Source organism: Xyrauchen texanus, chromosome 40 (genome assembly GCF_025860055.1).
Source record: "Xyrauchen texanus isolate HMW12.3.18 chromosome 40, RBS_HiC_50CHRs, whole genome shotgun sequence".
NCBI classification, from domain to species: Eukaryota; Metazoa; Chordata; class Actinopteri; order Cypriniformes; family Catostomidae; genus Xyrauchen; species Xyrauchen texanus.
Window position 1 is genome coordinate 5,498,187 of NC_068315.1, and position 16,100 is coordinate 5,514,286.

A 16,100-nucleotide genomic window follows, 5' to 3' on the forward strand; every position below is an offset into this window, starting at 1 on the left:
TAGAAGTAAGTTGGTTGAAATAGTCCTACTCAGCAGAATAGTTATATTTAATGCAGAACAGAGAAAAAGAAGATGATAGCAGAGCTGTGTCTTATATCGGAGCCTGAAGCCTTGAAAAGAACCGCTGCAAATGTATCATGCTGATGCCACTGTTTTAAAACGCAGGCGATATCAAAGAGATACATGACAATCAATGTATTTTGGGTCTCCGTTGCACACCTGCTGTTTCGCACATGCGCATTGGTGCTCATTGGTGTAACTTTGATGAGAAGGCTGACGCTATTGAATCAGGTAACTGAGTAGAGAAGGATTCACTTCACACGTTTCTGTCCTTGCTGACTAAACAGTCATAGCAGAACTCTGAAATGGCCTCCGGTCATGATAAACCTACATCAAATATAATCCCCCAATCAGCTTACAGATTTTGGGAACCGTGCCGTAATTGACAACTCATTGAACACGTTTAACCGTCTTTCAGCCGCTAACTCTCAGACTGCCAACAAGGCAGGAATGAAAAGACTTTTATATGTTATTCCATATGATATGTGGACAGTTTATGATCAGGGGTTAAATTGGATTGTGGAAATAAGGGAACATTAAAATCTGGTGGTGTTTCTTTTGCTCTAGGCAAAATATGACCCATCTCCCCTCATTTTCCAAAATACATACACCACTATTTTGCTGTCTGTCATATTGCTTATGATGTCTTGTTATCTGAAGCAGAGAACTTGGTCAAAACTCTGCCCTATTCCAAAAAATGGTGGACTATGGGTAGATCACTCAGGGAAGGATCTATGATAATAGGGTGGAGTTTGTCACCAGTCGTGGGCGTGGCCTGATCTAACGTGACGTCACATTAGAGCAGAAACGAAAACCATTCATTTTGACACACTGTTTTTGGTTAATAGAATTATAAGAAAGAGGACTGGGTGGACTTTTAACATTGTATGGTGGTTGTGTACACACACTGCCGACTTACATTTATGTACAAACACCATGTAAAAGTGAATTTTGTATAATAGGTTGCCTTTAAAGGAACAGCTCACCCCAAAAAGAAAATCTGTCATAATACATTTGCCCCAAAGTTGTCCCAAACCCATATGACTTTCTTTCTTCTACAGAACATAATAGTAGATGATAGGCAGAATATTAATATCAGTTGAAATTCACTTTTAGTGCTTTCTTTTTTTGTATTTTTATGAAATGAGACTGTGGAGCGGAGGGGGGCGGGGCCGGGGCACTGATTAGGCACTGATAAAGGCGGCCGGTGACGATGTTCGAGAGAGAGAGAATTACGGGCATGTCCGTCATGTGTGTTTATGTTTGTGCTTCTGGTTTGAGTTTAATTAAATTATCATTTATGTTGACAAATCGGTTCTCGCCTCCTCCTTGCCCATCCTTTAACTGTGTTACATTGGGGGCAAAGCCCGGGAAGGAGGCGGGATGCCCGTTGCAGATTCCTCGACACTGCCGTCCACCCTGGGGAGCGCCGCTGCCATCTGCCGGGTGACTGAGTAGCCCAACCGCCCGGATGCGGTGAACGGCCGCCGTTCGTGGGGCGAGTGGGGACTGGATTCCTGACCTCCTGGAGCCGCTGCCAGGGGCGGAGGAGTGCCCTGCCATCCCCCAGAAACGCGGAGGGATCGAGTGAAGACCGCCGTCCGTGAGGGAAGTAACTCCCCGATCGCCTGGGTCGGTAGGGCCGCTGCCAGGGACGGAGGAATGTCCCCAGGTGCCGCCAGAAAAGCGGAGGGGCATTCTGTCCGCTGGGGGTCAGAGATTTGACTCCGATTCACCAGGAGAGGAGCAGCTGTCATCCGCCAGAGAGTGTGGAGGAGTGTTTGAGGACCACGCGACGGTACATCAGAGAACCGGTGAGTGAGCTTTTTCTCTCTCTACTCTCTCTCTCCCTTTCGCACCGTGTTGGCCTTTTCCCTTGCCTATTTTGTTTTTGTTGTTGTTGTTTTTTCCCCTCCTGTCTCCTCCCAGGTCGAGGAAGGCGGGGATGACCACACGGGACAAGATACACCCCGCCCCAGGGATAGGGGGGATGTACGTCATGCCGGTGGCACCCCGGCCTGAGATAACGCCGGGAGGAGTGTGGAGCGGACGGGGGCGGGGCCTGGTTGGAATATCGCTCATCAGATGAGGCGCACGAGGGATAAAGGCGGCCGGTGACGATGGTTCGAGAGAGAGAATTACGGGCATGTCCGTCATGTGTGATTATGTTTGTGCTTTTTTGGTTTTTGTGAGTTTAATTAAATTATAATTTATATTGACAAGCCAGTTCTCGCCTCCTCCTTGCCCATCCTTTAACTGTGTCACAGAGACAAAATGAGACCAAACTGGCAAGAAAATTACAAACAATATTGGCAATATATATATATATATATATATATATATATATATATATATATATATATATATATATATATATATATATTGTTTTAGTATTTGAACCGAATGTACCAAAACGATGGAATGGAATGGCCCAATTTAACCCCCGTTTACAATGTATCTTGAGAAAAAAACATAAAAGAGAGCTAGCTTTCTGCTCTCTCGGATCACTCTCTACTGTCGTAGAGATTTATGTACATGATGATCTTTCCCACCATGTTGCTGCAGCAACCACGCAGTGTTGCTCCGGACTAGAGGCGTTTCCTACAGTTCATTGCAGTCCATGGGTCATTTGTCTCTCCAAATAGCTCTCTGTTTGACGCCCAGTCCCCTTCTTATTCTAAATGCTGTGATTAAACTGTTTCCACCACAACAAGAAGTCAAGCTCTGCATCAAGTTGCACGCTGTTGGTGGCAAATATCCAGAGAAATCAAAATGTCTAGTCTTTGACAGACATATTCATGCTATAGTGACCTAATGGCAATATTCTGCCAAGCATTTTTCTCTTTTGATTGTAGAATTAATGACTGCTCCACATGTGTTTTAGGAGCTTTTAATGTGACACTGTCTGCTGCTCAATATCATTAAGGCTCATTTGAAATGTTATCGAAGACAAATGATCTCAATTAGATAGAAAATTTATGACAGCACAACTTTCCCTGTTGTCATTATGTTCAAATGGTCTCTGGTCTGATTCAAGCAGTAGACTGTTTGATGATTAGGGTTTCGTGAGAAAAAGACGCGGTCTACGTGAGCGGAGAGTCGTGCTCCAACATCCATTATAAGCACATTACCTCGAAGCACTGCAGAGAAAGCCTCTTTCTCTTTGAAAGATAAGGGCATTAGACGGGAGGCAAGGATCTTGCTTGGTCATTTCAGATTTTAACGACACATTGCTGGCACTAGACTGACCGATGTTTTCAGACCTCTTTTAGATCATCAAGCGGGTGTAATCTAAAGTGACAGCTTGTCTGGTCATGGTTCACCTTGACCTCAGGTTTAATTTATAGATATAGTTGTATCAGGCTACCATGTGCCCTTTATGAGTGCAAAACACAGTTCATCGCACAGCCACATGCAACAACTGACCCTGCAGGTGTGACAGTCCTTCAGTGACTCATTGGTCATATTCAAATGTTGTGCGAGGGTCAGGCGTGCTCTGGTATTTTTTTCAGATAAATGGCTGCTTCTGTAACTATGTCTTCATCATTTCACAGCATTCACACTGATAAATTTATTGCTGGTGGATTACAGCTGCATTGATACCTGAATTACAATATAACATTTTCAGATTACAATGACATCATGTGATTTGATGAAATGGTCCCCAATTAGTATGATTGTTTTTTAAGCCTTCTTGCCTAGAACTGTACTGATCATCCAATTCAGAGAAGTCCTGCAAGGTTAATAGTTAGATAAGGCTCAGCAGTTATACATTAATGACTTAGAGATTGCAAAGATGATAAAGGAGAAAGGGGAGAGCGGGGTAAGTTGTCACACTTTATTCCCCAGTGAAAACCTCTCAGGCTAGGTTTATTTTTTTAAGTAATTTTATGTACAGACATATACCTAAATGTCTTGGCTACACAAAAAAACTGATCTCATGGAAATTATGTGACTGTGGCGACATTGTGGCAAAATTATAATACATGGTTCCTTACACGTATCACAGCTGTTATGAGGTGAGATGTCCTCTGAATGGCGCTAAAAGTGAGTTCAATTTACTCCCAAACAGATGAGGTTTTTAAAGGTGCACTCATTAAAAAGTTTTCTCCTAAAGAAATTAATTGTTACTTTGAAACATACAGGTACGTATAGAATCATGAACACTCACATGAGATGAAGGCCACGTCCACACTAATCCGTTTTACGTTTGAAAACGCACTAAGTGGATACATTTTAAAATGGCATATTCAAGTTGTGGTGTGGACTTGGAAAATGTATATATATCTGAAAACTATGACATATTTGTTGTCATGTGAAAGTCATTTAATCCATTCAACAAAAACATTCAAGATGGCAGCCCATGGTATAGCAGCGCCATTGTGCCTGATATTCATTTTGAAAGCATTGTTAAAATAAATGTTACTTTGTACAACATTCGCATTGCATTTCTTCAAAGATGTAGCAATGCACTGGTGCTGACAATGACAAAGACGTAGTGAGAACCCAAGTGCAGTTTATTAACCAAAGGGATTTCCAAACAATCATAAATCCACACATGAAACAAACATGAACATGGACTAGACTTGACTATGGCTATGGCTGTGGCTGTGGCTATGGCTATGGCTATGGCTATGGCTTGACTAACAAACAAGGTTACATTAACAATGCATGACAAGAGACAATGGCAAACATGAGGGTTTACATACACAGATATTGGGTAAAACAACAACAAGGAAACCAATAAACAGACAGAACAATAAACAAGATAACAAGACTAATAACCTTAAACCAATGACAAAATAGAACTGATAAGACAATAAACCAATGAAAACAAGACACATGAACATGGAGAGAAACATGAAATAACATGACAAGGGAACCAGATGACATGAAACAGGAACTAGAATTTCAAAATAAAAGACATGAATACAAAACATGAACAAAATCAAATCTAGACATGACGGAACACGAGGACAATTGCGTACATGCAACGGCACTTTTTTGCATGCACAGGAAGGGGATTTAAGCATGTTCATATGTTTCAGTGTGGATGAGCAACTTTGAATAAAACTTGAAAACAGCAGTGAGGACAGAGAGCATTTCGAAAATTTAAAACACCTTTTCCAAATGTATCTGGATTAATGTAGTCACAGCCTAAGACTCCAGTCATATCAGTAACCTTATAAAAGCTGTTTTATTTTGCATGAGAGGGTCCCCTCATAAGGCCGGCCATGGTAGGATCACATGACCAGCCAAATTCCACTCACTTATTCTCAATATTCCCCCTGTTCTTGGACACTCTTGAATGAAGTTATGCGTGGCTGACTATGAATAGTGAATTTCTACAATGGCATCATACTCCGACAACTATGAATGATGTTGCATCCATGCCACTACAGTATGTAAACAGCAAATGTGAAATGAAAAATAAAAGTGCTGAAACAACCACATCATTTTGTGGTGCTTATATGACACTTTTGGCTCACGTGTCGAATCTTATGCTCTTCTTCTTTTTAATATGTTTATACCATGATCCTTGGCATCGCAAAGTGCAACACTTTATCTGTTGAGCTACCATGCAATTTGCACTCGAACAAACATAAATGTGGTCAGTTATGTACAATATTGCCAATGTTAAAATGTATCGAATTACAAGTCATGATGCACTATAGTAAAAGCATTCAATGTAATTAGAATGTATCGTGTGAAGAATAGGGTGAAAAGTACATATTTGTAAACTGATAATCTGACGTTTTATACGTGATTTGTGTAAAAGTGAGCAAAAGTCAATGTTTTAGCACCAAAACATTGTTGTTGAAACTGCCGTGATGCATAAAACTTTGCAAAAATGTTGTTATAATAATGTGTTTCTGTGAAACCAGGCTGATAAAAATGGTATTGGACATGTCCACCGTTTTTGCCCAGGGATAAAGGTACAGCTTATTTAAACACAGGTTGACATTATCCTAATAGTGGGGCAACATGTCAAACATTAAACAGCCTAATGTTCAGGCATATAAAATAGGCATTTTATGATTTATTTACATAAAGTGGGGCTCAAAAGTCTGAAAATATTTTTTTATAAAAACATTATATAACAGTATAAATATTTAAATAATAAGCTGAACTGCAAAATTAAAAACAATTTCAGAATTTCTTAGTAGATTATATGTCCTCCTTTTGCTTTAATGACAGTGTGCACTCGAGCTTGCATGGACGTCATAAGTTTATGCAAAACCTGATGATCCATGTCATCCAGCATGATTGTAAAACATTCCAAAGAGCATCTTGTGTGATTCAGTCGAAAAAAGGAAATTTGACCTATTGTACAAAGTAGTTAACATAGTCAGTGTTTCAAATTGCTTTTAGGTTTTAGGTTTAAATTAGATTTTGAATCCCAGATTTACAATGTGGTCTCAGACTTTTGGACCCCACTGTATGTGAGAGAATATATTAAGTCATAAGGATAATGGATAAGTGGCTCTTTGTGTAGAATGGCTATATTGTGCATTTCTCTGTAATGCTAATGTTTAGCTCTGACTGCAGGAGAGATTTTATTTTTATTTTTTTTGTGAAGAAACTACAGATAGAAGAACCCTTCTGAACTGAAATTGAAGAGGTGCACTTCAGCTTTGCAAAGAAAATATCTGCACAAATGGACGGTTAGGAGCTATTGATCAAATGAAAAATGGATCTCGTTTAGTGATATCCACCCTTTTGATGTATTATTGTATGTAGAGTGAGGGTAGATTTACATTGTCTGCTTGGATTGAGTTGTGCAATGAGTATTGGAGGAATATTATCCCCCACTTCTGCCTTAAAATTAAATCTATACTGTATGTGAGGGAGTGTTTCACAGCAGTAAAAATATGCTGCTACACACCTGCACAAAGGAAAATCTCAGCAGATCTGTGCTCTCCATCCTTGGATATTTTAATTTAAGGGTACAACAGTGACCAATGGAGCCAAATTTTTGTGTGTTATGCCCCCCCTCCAAAAAAAATAAGGTTGATTGCCATTTGCAAGCACATTTCATTCAGAGTGACTCGCAGAACACTAATTTCAGGGACTTTAAGTTTCTGTGGAGTGTTGTGAGGTTTAGTTCCTGTTCATGGGCACAGCAGGACTGTGATGTTAGTAACTCCATGGTTCCTGGGTCGCCCAAACTTGAGGAACATTAGTGTTAGCCTCGACTGTAAAATAAGCAAGCAACAATGAAAATGATAAATGATAACATCTACACTAACCTTTGCATTTAGAAATGCATTGATTTTGTGACATTTATGCCACTCATCCACACTGGAACAGACTTTCAAAAACACTTTCCATAATAACATACTTTCCCCTTCTGTCAATCACTCGATGTTGATTTCATGTAGTGGCACTAGGGGTCACTCTATGGAGCCCCAGACGCCTCTGATCTTTGAGAAAAGGCCAATGGGAATTGTCTAGTGGAATTTGCATGCCAGTTCCCCAGATATAGGGGTATAAAAGGAGCTGGAATGCAACCACTCATTCAGATTTTTTCTTCGGAGCCGAGCAGTTGTGTTCAGTGAGCTGAATTTCTCTGCCGATCCATTCATTTCCAGTGAAGCTGTTGGATTTACAGTGCATTACAGCGGTCTTTTTCAAGATGCCTTTTCTTTTGTGTATTTTTCCTGGTTGCTGTTGTTATCTCTCCGCTTCTGATGGCCACAATCACAGTCTCACGTGTTTGGGTGCTACACAAGCAGAGACATCTTTCGTGGATGGTTCATGTCCTCATTGCAAGAACATTACCATGGCAGTGTTGCAGTTGCGGCTTTCTTTCGTCAGAGGCTTCTCCACCAGGAAAACCCCCCATGGACCTCCTATTCCCCTGAACGCTCGTGTGCCCCGGTCGAGTTCTGGGATGAGACTGCGGGCCCGTCTCAGGGCGTCTCTTGGCTCACCTTTGGCTCAACCTGGTCGAGTCGATGGAGGCTGACAAGGTTCGTTTCCTTGACGCCCCCATCTCCCAGGTTGGCCTATTTGGAGATACCGTTCAGAGCTTTCCATTCTGCAGGAGAGGCTGGAGGGGTATCTGTCCCCCTTCACCTTGAAGGTGTATGTTGCCGCTATATCGGCACATCACGATGCAGCAGAAGGTACAGTAAGTATTTAGGGAAGTACCACTTTGATCGTCAGGTTGCTGAGAGGCGCAGGGAGGTTAACCCCCCTCCAGACCACACTTTGTTCCCTCATGGGACCGCTCCATGGTCCTTCGGAGCCTAAGGGGAGCTCCATTTGAGCTACTAGAGTCAGCTGAGTTAAATGAACTCTCCTTGAAGACTGCCCTCCTGATGGCGCTCACCCCCATCAAGAGGGTAGGGGACCTGCATGCATTCTCTGTCAGCGAATCGTGCCTGGAGTTTGGTCCGGGTTACTCTCACATGATCCTGTTACCCCAACCAAGCTATTTGACCAAGTTTCCCACAACTCCATTCAGGGATCAGGTGGTGAACCTGCAAGCGCTGCCCCAGGAAGAGGCAGACCCAGCCTTGGCATTGCTGTGTCCGATGCCTGCTTTGTGCATCTATTTGGATCGTATGCAGAGCATTAGAAACTCCGAGCAGATCTTTGTCTGCTTTGGTGGACAGCGGAAAGGATCCCCTCAGTCTCCAAACAGAGGATCGCCCACTGGGTCATTGAATTCATCGCTATGGCATATCATGCCAGGACGTGCCGCCCCCCGGCGGGGCAGCAAACCCACTCTACCAGGGGTGTAGCGGCCTCCTGGGCTCTGACAAATGGTACCACTTTAGCAGACATTTGTAGAGCAGCGTGCTGGGCAACTCCTAACATTTTTGTGAGGTCTTACAACCTCCGGATTGAGCCGGTTTCATCCCGTGTGTTGCCAAGTACCGACATGTATGTGTTTTACCAAGTCTTCTGAAGACACATGATAGCTTTGTTAGAAAACAGAAAGAAAAATACATTGTTATTCACTGATAATCTTCCCCTTCATTGAAGCTCTTTTTTATATTATTATTTATAATGTTATAATATACTATTCTAATATTTATTATATTATTGAAAAATAATAATAATAAAATAATACAACATTTCCATCAGCTTTGACACCATTGATTCCAAAATATTTGTATCTGAATGTGTGAATACAATGAGATAGTTTTGGAGAATAAGGCTGAGATTGAATGAGAGAGGAAGATGTTCAGTGAAAAACTACTTTCCTCACACAAAGCTATTGAAAGGCTTCAGAAGATTTAAAACGAGTGCATAAGTAATTTGGACTAATTTAATAATTCTTAATTGTGTTTTTAATTTTTTTCTGTGTTTCACAGAAAACAACTGGTGGGTCAATAAATTATAATACATTTTCATATTTGTGTGAACTATATTCCCTTAAACTGTAACCAAATCATATGTCATGTGAGCAAAGTACTAATATAGATTAAGCATTTTATTTTAATACCCTGATAAACAAGATTATTTGGAGTTGATCTGAGATCAAAATTTGTGCACTACAATGCTTTCATTGTATGGGGTCGATTCCAAAAATATTGTATGCTGGCCTCTAGACATTGTATTTCATTTGAATAATATTACAGTCCTTTATAGAACATCACTTTTGTCTAAAGAGCTTCTTAAAATTAAAATAATGTTTTTCTTAACAAACTTTTCTGCCTTTTTAAGTATTTTCTCATGTATTTGAAGTGAGCTTAGAAAGTGTAGTTGAACCAGTAGGGGATCGGGGGAGGTGAACACTGTGAACAATGTTTTAGCATGGAAAAATAAAAGGTTTTACCAACATGTAAGACTCTTTTGCTTGTGTCTTATTTGCAGGCACAAGCAAAATGTCTTCATTTTTGCTTTTGCTTCTCTCAGCAGTTTAAGGTTCTCCTCATCTTCGCAATTAGTTTATCATGTGCGACTGTGGAGAAGCATTCCTTTTGTCTAGTAATTCGTTTTTAGTTATTCATTTATTTATTTTATGAAGTTGCCACTATGTTATGAAGTGTGTTATGAAGTTACCTTAGTGCAATGGTGCTTTGTATAAAGTACAAAGCAAATAGTGCTTTGCATCATATTCCAATAGAAATATTATTGTTTTAATGTTTTTCTTTTCAGCAAATATTTATATATACACTGGGAACTGCTGCCTATCGATGAAACCGAAGGTTACAAATTTTACAGTTCCTCTGAGGGAAAGCAGAAAATGGAAAATGCTGTGGCATTAAGAAAAAGACTATAGTAGTTACCTTGTCAAAGGAAAGCTTATTATTATTGAGCAATTCAAGGTCAGGATGGAAAATAGGGCAGCACCGGTCCTAATAGATGCTTATTTCTCTGTTAACCTTATCCGTGTAATAGCGGACTGGAGTTAATGAAATAAAATGGCAATTATGCCCTATCTCAGTATGGCTGTGACCCCAACCAAAAGCCTTAACATGCCAATGAGAACAGACATGCTGCGGCTCTGCCTTTGGACAAACTAATATCAGAACACCAACACCAGAATGTTTAATTACTTTTTTTAATCATTATTTATTTTTTATAAACAATGTAATTTGTTCATTTCCTGAATGGAAAATGCCTTAGTTAAAGGAAATCTTTGTTTAGATGATAAAGCCAACAAAGACTACAACTGCATTTTTGATAAAGGTGTGTTTCATAATCTGTCAAGCTCCCAATAAACAGTATGCTTATATTCACAATACAGTACAGTGAAAATATGCCTTTATAAAACTACAATTGGAGATGGGTAGTGATGAAAACCTCTCTTTAAGATTTGCTGGTTAAGACTTTTTAACACTGGTTGAATAGAGCTGGGGTATGAGAGAGGAACTATGATTTTAAAATTAAAGGCAAAAACTCACACTAAAAATAATGATTTAATTTATTTCATGACAATTTCCGTGAATAGGCTATACTTTGGTGTCATATATATTTATTTATTTATTTTTTACATATTAGATGCACAAATCCCTTTGTTTAGTGTGAACTTCAATGTGTAAGATAACCTAATATCCATAACACTTTACAATAAGATTTAATGGTTAACAATAGTTAACTACATATATTAACATTATTAATTTTGGTTAATGTTAATATATTACATGTTCTAATACATTTTGAACATTACATTAATTAATTATGAACTTTCATTGACTAACAATGAACAATTGGATTTTTACTGTACAAATGAATAATAAACAATATTAAATGGTGTTAAAAATATTCAAATACACCTTTATTGTGTAGTCCCATTATAAAGTTGCTTTATCTAACAAAGTATGAAAAGTAGCTAGTTTTAAAAACATCAAACGTCATTGGTCATTTGTTGAAAAAAAAAAAAAAAGTATTTAAAAAATGTTCAGATCCTACTTGGTATTTTTTTTTTTAAGTGCCAAGAAAGTGAGCAGAAACTGATCTAAGTGTTTAACCCACAATGTTTAACCTCACTTTAAATGAAGAACATGTAAAAGAGAAAAGATTTTAAAAACTTTATTATCAAAATAAGTATAAAAATATAAATACTGTATAAAACAATGTGACAGCATTCAAACAACATGAACAAAATGACCTATTTTCTACAAATACACACGTCATTTTACAGTGTTTAACTCTATGTGCTGAAATGAATCCACAGTTTGACAGAACCTATATAAACCTTCCACAGGAAAACTGCCTCTTAAACAGAGATATCAAGTAGTTTACATAATGATCATACTTGTAAAACATATTATACATATACTGTACCTATTTTAGACTTGATCTGCAATAAAAGCTAAGCTTTTTTTTTTCTCACAATTTTCTTGTTTTTTTTTTTTTTTTTTTTTTTTTTTTTTGCCATAAACATCGATAGTGTAGAAAGCTACTATCACCTTGGTTATAAAACACATTATCCACACCATTGATTACAACAAATCCCTAATCTTAAAAGGCATCTTTAATGATTCTTTTGCGGGAGAAAGAAAGCGAGAAAGACCAGAAGAAGGAGACAAAGTTAAAGAAGACAAAAAGGGAAAGAGCAGGGAAGAGCGCAAGAATAGGTTTCCAGATGTAAAAATCCCATTCATTTTCTCCATTGAGAAATAGATTTTTAATGATAATGCACAAGACTTTCTTTCTTCCATGGAGCACAAAATGTTAACATCATAGTCTCCATTTACTTCTATTGAATCTTTAAAAAAATATATATTTCATGAATTTTTTTAAGGGGGTCATGAAAATGGAAAATCAAATTTCCCTAAATATTTAGATTGTAAATTTCAGAACACAAAACTTTCTCCCTGGTCTAAAAATAGCATTTATAGTTCCCACCTGTTTGAAACTTCTAGTTTTGAAAACTGTGTGTTTATGACATCACAAGACATTGCTCAGTTGTATTTACACACCCCACAATATGTGTCATCACACCCTTGGCCCCGCCCACTGGTGTTCAGTTCGTATTTTAAACAGAGAGGCAGAGAGATAGACCTAATGTGACCAACTATTTTTGAGCACCAAGGGGACCCTTCTGGACTATTTACAATTTTTTTTGTGCATATGACACATGCATTACACAGACATCTTTGACAGATTTCATGTTCATCGTGCTGCTTTTAAAAGACACGGTATCAAGTTACAATTCAGAAACTGAGATGCAATTCAGTTTCATTCAGCTCCTCTGCTTGCTGTTCTTGCTCCCATCTGTGCTGTTTTTAATTGTGTACAGTATATAAACAAGCACTGGCTGGACGTTTTTGACCATTTGAATGCTTTTCTGGCAATCTGCACCTCATTGCACCAATGTGTGTTCATCATGTTTTACCATGCTATGGACTGTGTATGTGAGAATATCATCGTGGACTGCTTGTGAATTGAACCAGTCATAATATATTCAAGTGTTGCAAAGGAACTGTTATTGAAGAAGAATGTGTAAAAACTTGATTTGACTGAAAATTTGTGAGCAAAAAAATTCTGATGTGCTTGAGTGAATATTTTAATATATTCAGATGCAATGTGTTGGATGTGCGTTATGTGTAAACCCTGAAATTTAGTTGTATAATGTTGTGGAGAGCTTGTTTATTCTCATCCAATTGAGTTTCAAATATGGCTGAATCTTAGGGGCTGCACGATGTTAGCCAATTTGAAGATTGAAGATTAAAGGAGACACTTTGGCCAAAACTGAGCGTTTCAGTCAGAAGGCCAGAGACAGGTTGGAAAATGATCACTTATTATTGACACTTTTGGTGCCAAAAACTTTGCTGACAATATCAGTGGACCTCAGGGTAGATTATACAATTATTGGAAAAAAATAGCAATTCATGACCCCTATAATACAATGGAAGTGGATTGTGACTGAGGCTAACATTCTGCCTAACAATTCCTTTTGTGTTCCAAGTAAGAAAGAAAGTAACATAGGTTTGTAATAACATGAGTAAATGATGACAACATTTTCATTTTTGGGGTGAATTATCCATTTAGGAGAAGACAGATACCACAAATCTGTTTGTTTTAAAAAAAACAAAACATGCCCAGTGAATATTTGAGTATTGTGCGATAAACTCAATTTAATTATTTTTTGGCTTCTTTTATAATTTTTTTTTTGAGTATATAAATAAATTAATAAATATAGTTTTTCATATGTAAACTCTTTCAATATAAGTCAATAATTTTAGATTGGGCCATCATTTTCATCATGTTTTCATCACCTTTTGTCTTTTTTTTTTTTCTTCAGATTTACAGTACATAAAATGTTATGATTTATATCAGAGCTGGATGATTTAGTTAATTTCTTATTACTCTAAGCTTTTTGTATTTTGTATTTTTTTTTTGAAGAAAATGAATGGGGAAAATACTGAAAAAAAGTGTTTGGGCCCCATTGCGCTGTCTATTTGAAGAGCTCCCAGTTGTTGAGCATGATGTTCAAGTCTTAATTGATTCTATATGCATTACACAGCAGAGATTGAAGGGTGGAGACTTCAGCATGTATACATTAATTTAGTGCTCTGAGATACAGTACAGTATATTTAAGTGTGCTGTGTGGCATAATCCTCTTTAAGTCTCTCTATGGGACTCCTGCCCTATGTACATATCTGCCAGTTTTTTGAACTGTGGACCCCAGTGACTCAGATAATCAAACTCCTGGTCACCCTCGGTGGCTGCTGATTCCAAAGAGCTCAGAGACTCCGCCAAAGAGCCATTGCCTTCATAGGCATATGTAGCCAAGGAGTCATATGGGGGTGCTGTGGGATCCGAGTCATTCTCTTGCAGTCGTCCGTTGATGAAGTCTCTCACATCTGTGTTATCTTTGATAGGAGACGAGCGACGGAATGGAAAAAGCATTTCAGGTATTATATCCCTGCGAAGTTTGTTGGTATCGATGACCTCGGGGTTGCGAAGAGTTCCGATGTCAAATGCTTGTGTGTCCTCCTCTCCACCGCCCTCATCGTTATAGCTCACCACGTTATCCCTCACGTCTTCTTTCGAAATGATCAGAGGCTCCTTTTTCTTTTGTCGCCGCAGGGCCGCAAACAATACCACAATCACTATGGAGACAGAGATAGAGATGAACAAAATAATATCATCAGCATGGTACAAATCATGTGGAACAAAGATCTGTGATAGTCATGCATTCTGAATGTCAACGAGACAACTGATACTGTTGATAACTACAGTATAGGAAAATATAGAACAAATCTGGTTTTGCATCAGGGGTATTGTTTGCATCAGTCCTATGTTGTCTTAATATGTACAGTAATTCGTAAAATATAACAATTTGCATGTGGATTCTGCAATTTGACCACAAAACCAAGAGTTTTGAGATTTGAACTGTGATTTGAAAACACTTCATATTGCTGTTGCTTAGAAAAATATACTAAAAGAACAAATAAGGCATACAATCACATTAAAACAGCAGCTCTCGTTTTAATAGGGTGTGAAAGAAATTACAAACTTAAGCAGCGCCTTTTGTCCCCAAATGATGTCATGTTTTGCCCAAGCTCTGCTACCAATAGTTACAGTAACCCATTAAGGGTCTTCATGCTTGTTCTCTATTAAAAACACAAACTCAGAACTCCTTTAGTTGACTCAAAAGTGAACTGATTAGAATAATAACCCAGTTATGTAGGCATTTATATTACCTAAACTTATAATAGTGTTGCACCCACTTTTTATTTAAATATATATATATATATATATATATATATATATATATATATATATATATATATAAAAAAACAAGCTAAGAGTATAAATAGACATACAAATAGTAGGATACATAACAGAGTGGCATATGTACACGTGTATGTGGTAATGTATGTGCAAGGTATGTACAGTTATTGAATGAAATATGTGAATTTACATATGTATTGTACATTATTGCACTATAGGGGAGTCCTGAGGCAGTTTAGTAGTTCATGTGGTAAATGGCCTGATTGTGAAAACTGTTCTTGGATGTCCTGCCACTCAGTGCTCTGTAGCGCCGGCCAGAAGGCAACAGTTTGAAGAAAGAGTGGGCAGGGTGTGAGGGGTCCAGAGTGATTCTACCTGCACATGTCTTCACTCTGGAGACATACAGGTCTTGGAGGGTAGGTAGAGGAGCACCAGTCCTCTCAGCAGTCCTTGCTGTCCATTGTTGTTTCCTTCTGTCTGATTTGGTCGCTGAACCAAACCAGACAGTTAGAGACGTATCAAGCCAATTGTACATATAGTGCTAAAAACAGGCAAGGAAACACTTTAGATGTGCAAGTTTGTTACTGCTCAGAGAAATAGATCGAGAAAGCGTGTATAATCTCAATCACTGCAGCGAGAGGAAAAGACTGCTGGTGAATCACAAGCTGTTCTTGGATGGCTAAAGCAGAGCAGAGATAAGACGCCAGTGAGCACTGCACAGCACTACAGAGAGCTTACCTAAAGATACAGATGAGTGTTTCAAAAGGTGTCATGTGCTTAAGATACTCATGAATACATCAGAAGAGAGGCACACTCTAATGCAGATAAAGACTTAGTACTGCCTGGAGCGATCACCTTGCAGAATTAAAACTTTGTGAAAAATAAAAAAGGGTCTT

The 16,100-nt window shown here is 38.5% G+C and overlaps 1 protein-coding gene across 1 annotated transcript in view; it reads right to left on the minus strand.

Annotated features, from left to right (window-relative positions):
* Positions 1-11,535: 11,535 nt before the first annotated feature.
* Positions 11,536-16,100, minus strand: part of LOC127633249 (cadherin-10-like) — an 83,018-nt gene continuing 78,453 nt past the window's right edge. Inside the window, exon 12 of the mRNA XM_052112200.1 lies at positions 11,536-14,579. Within this exon, the coding sequence (XP_051968160.1) occupies positions 14,089-14,579 (491 nt within the window). The 3' untranslated portion in view covers positions 11,536-14,088. The remainder of the gene's footprint in view (positions 14,580-16,100) is intronic.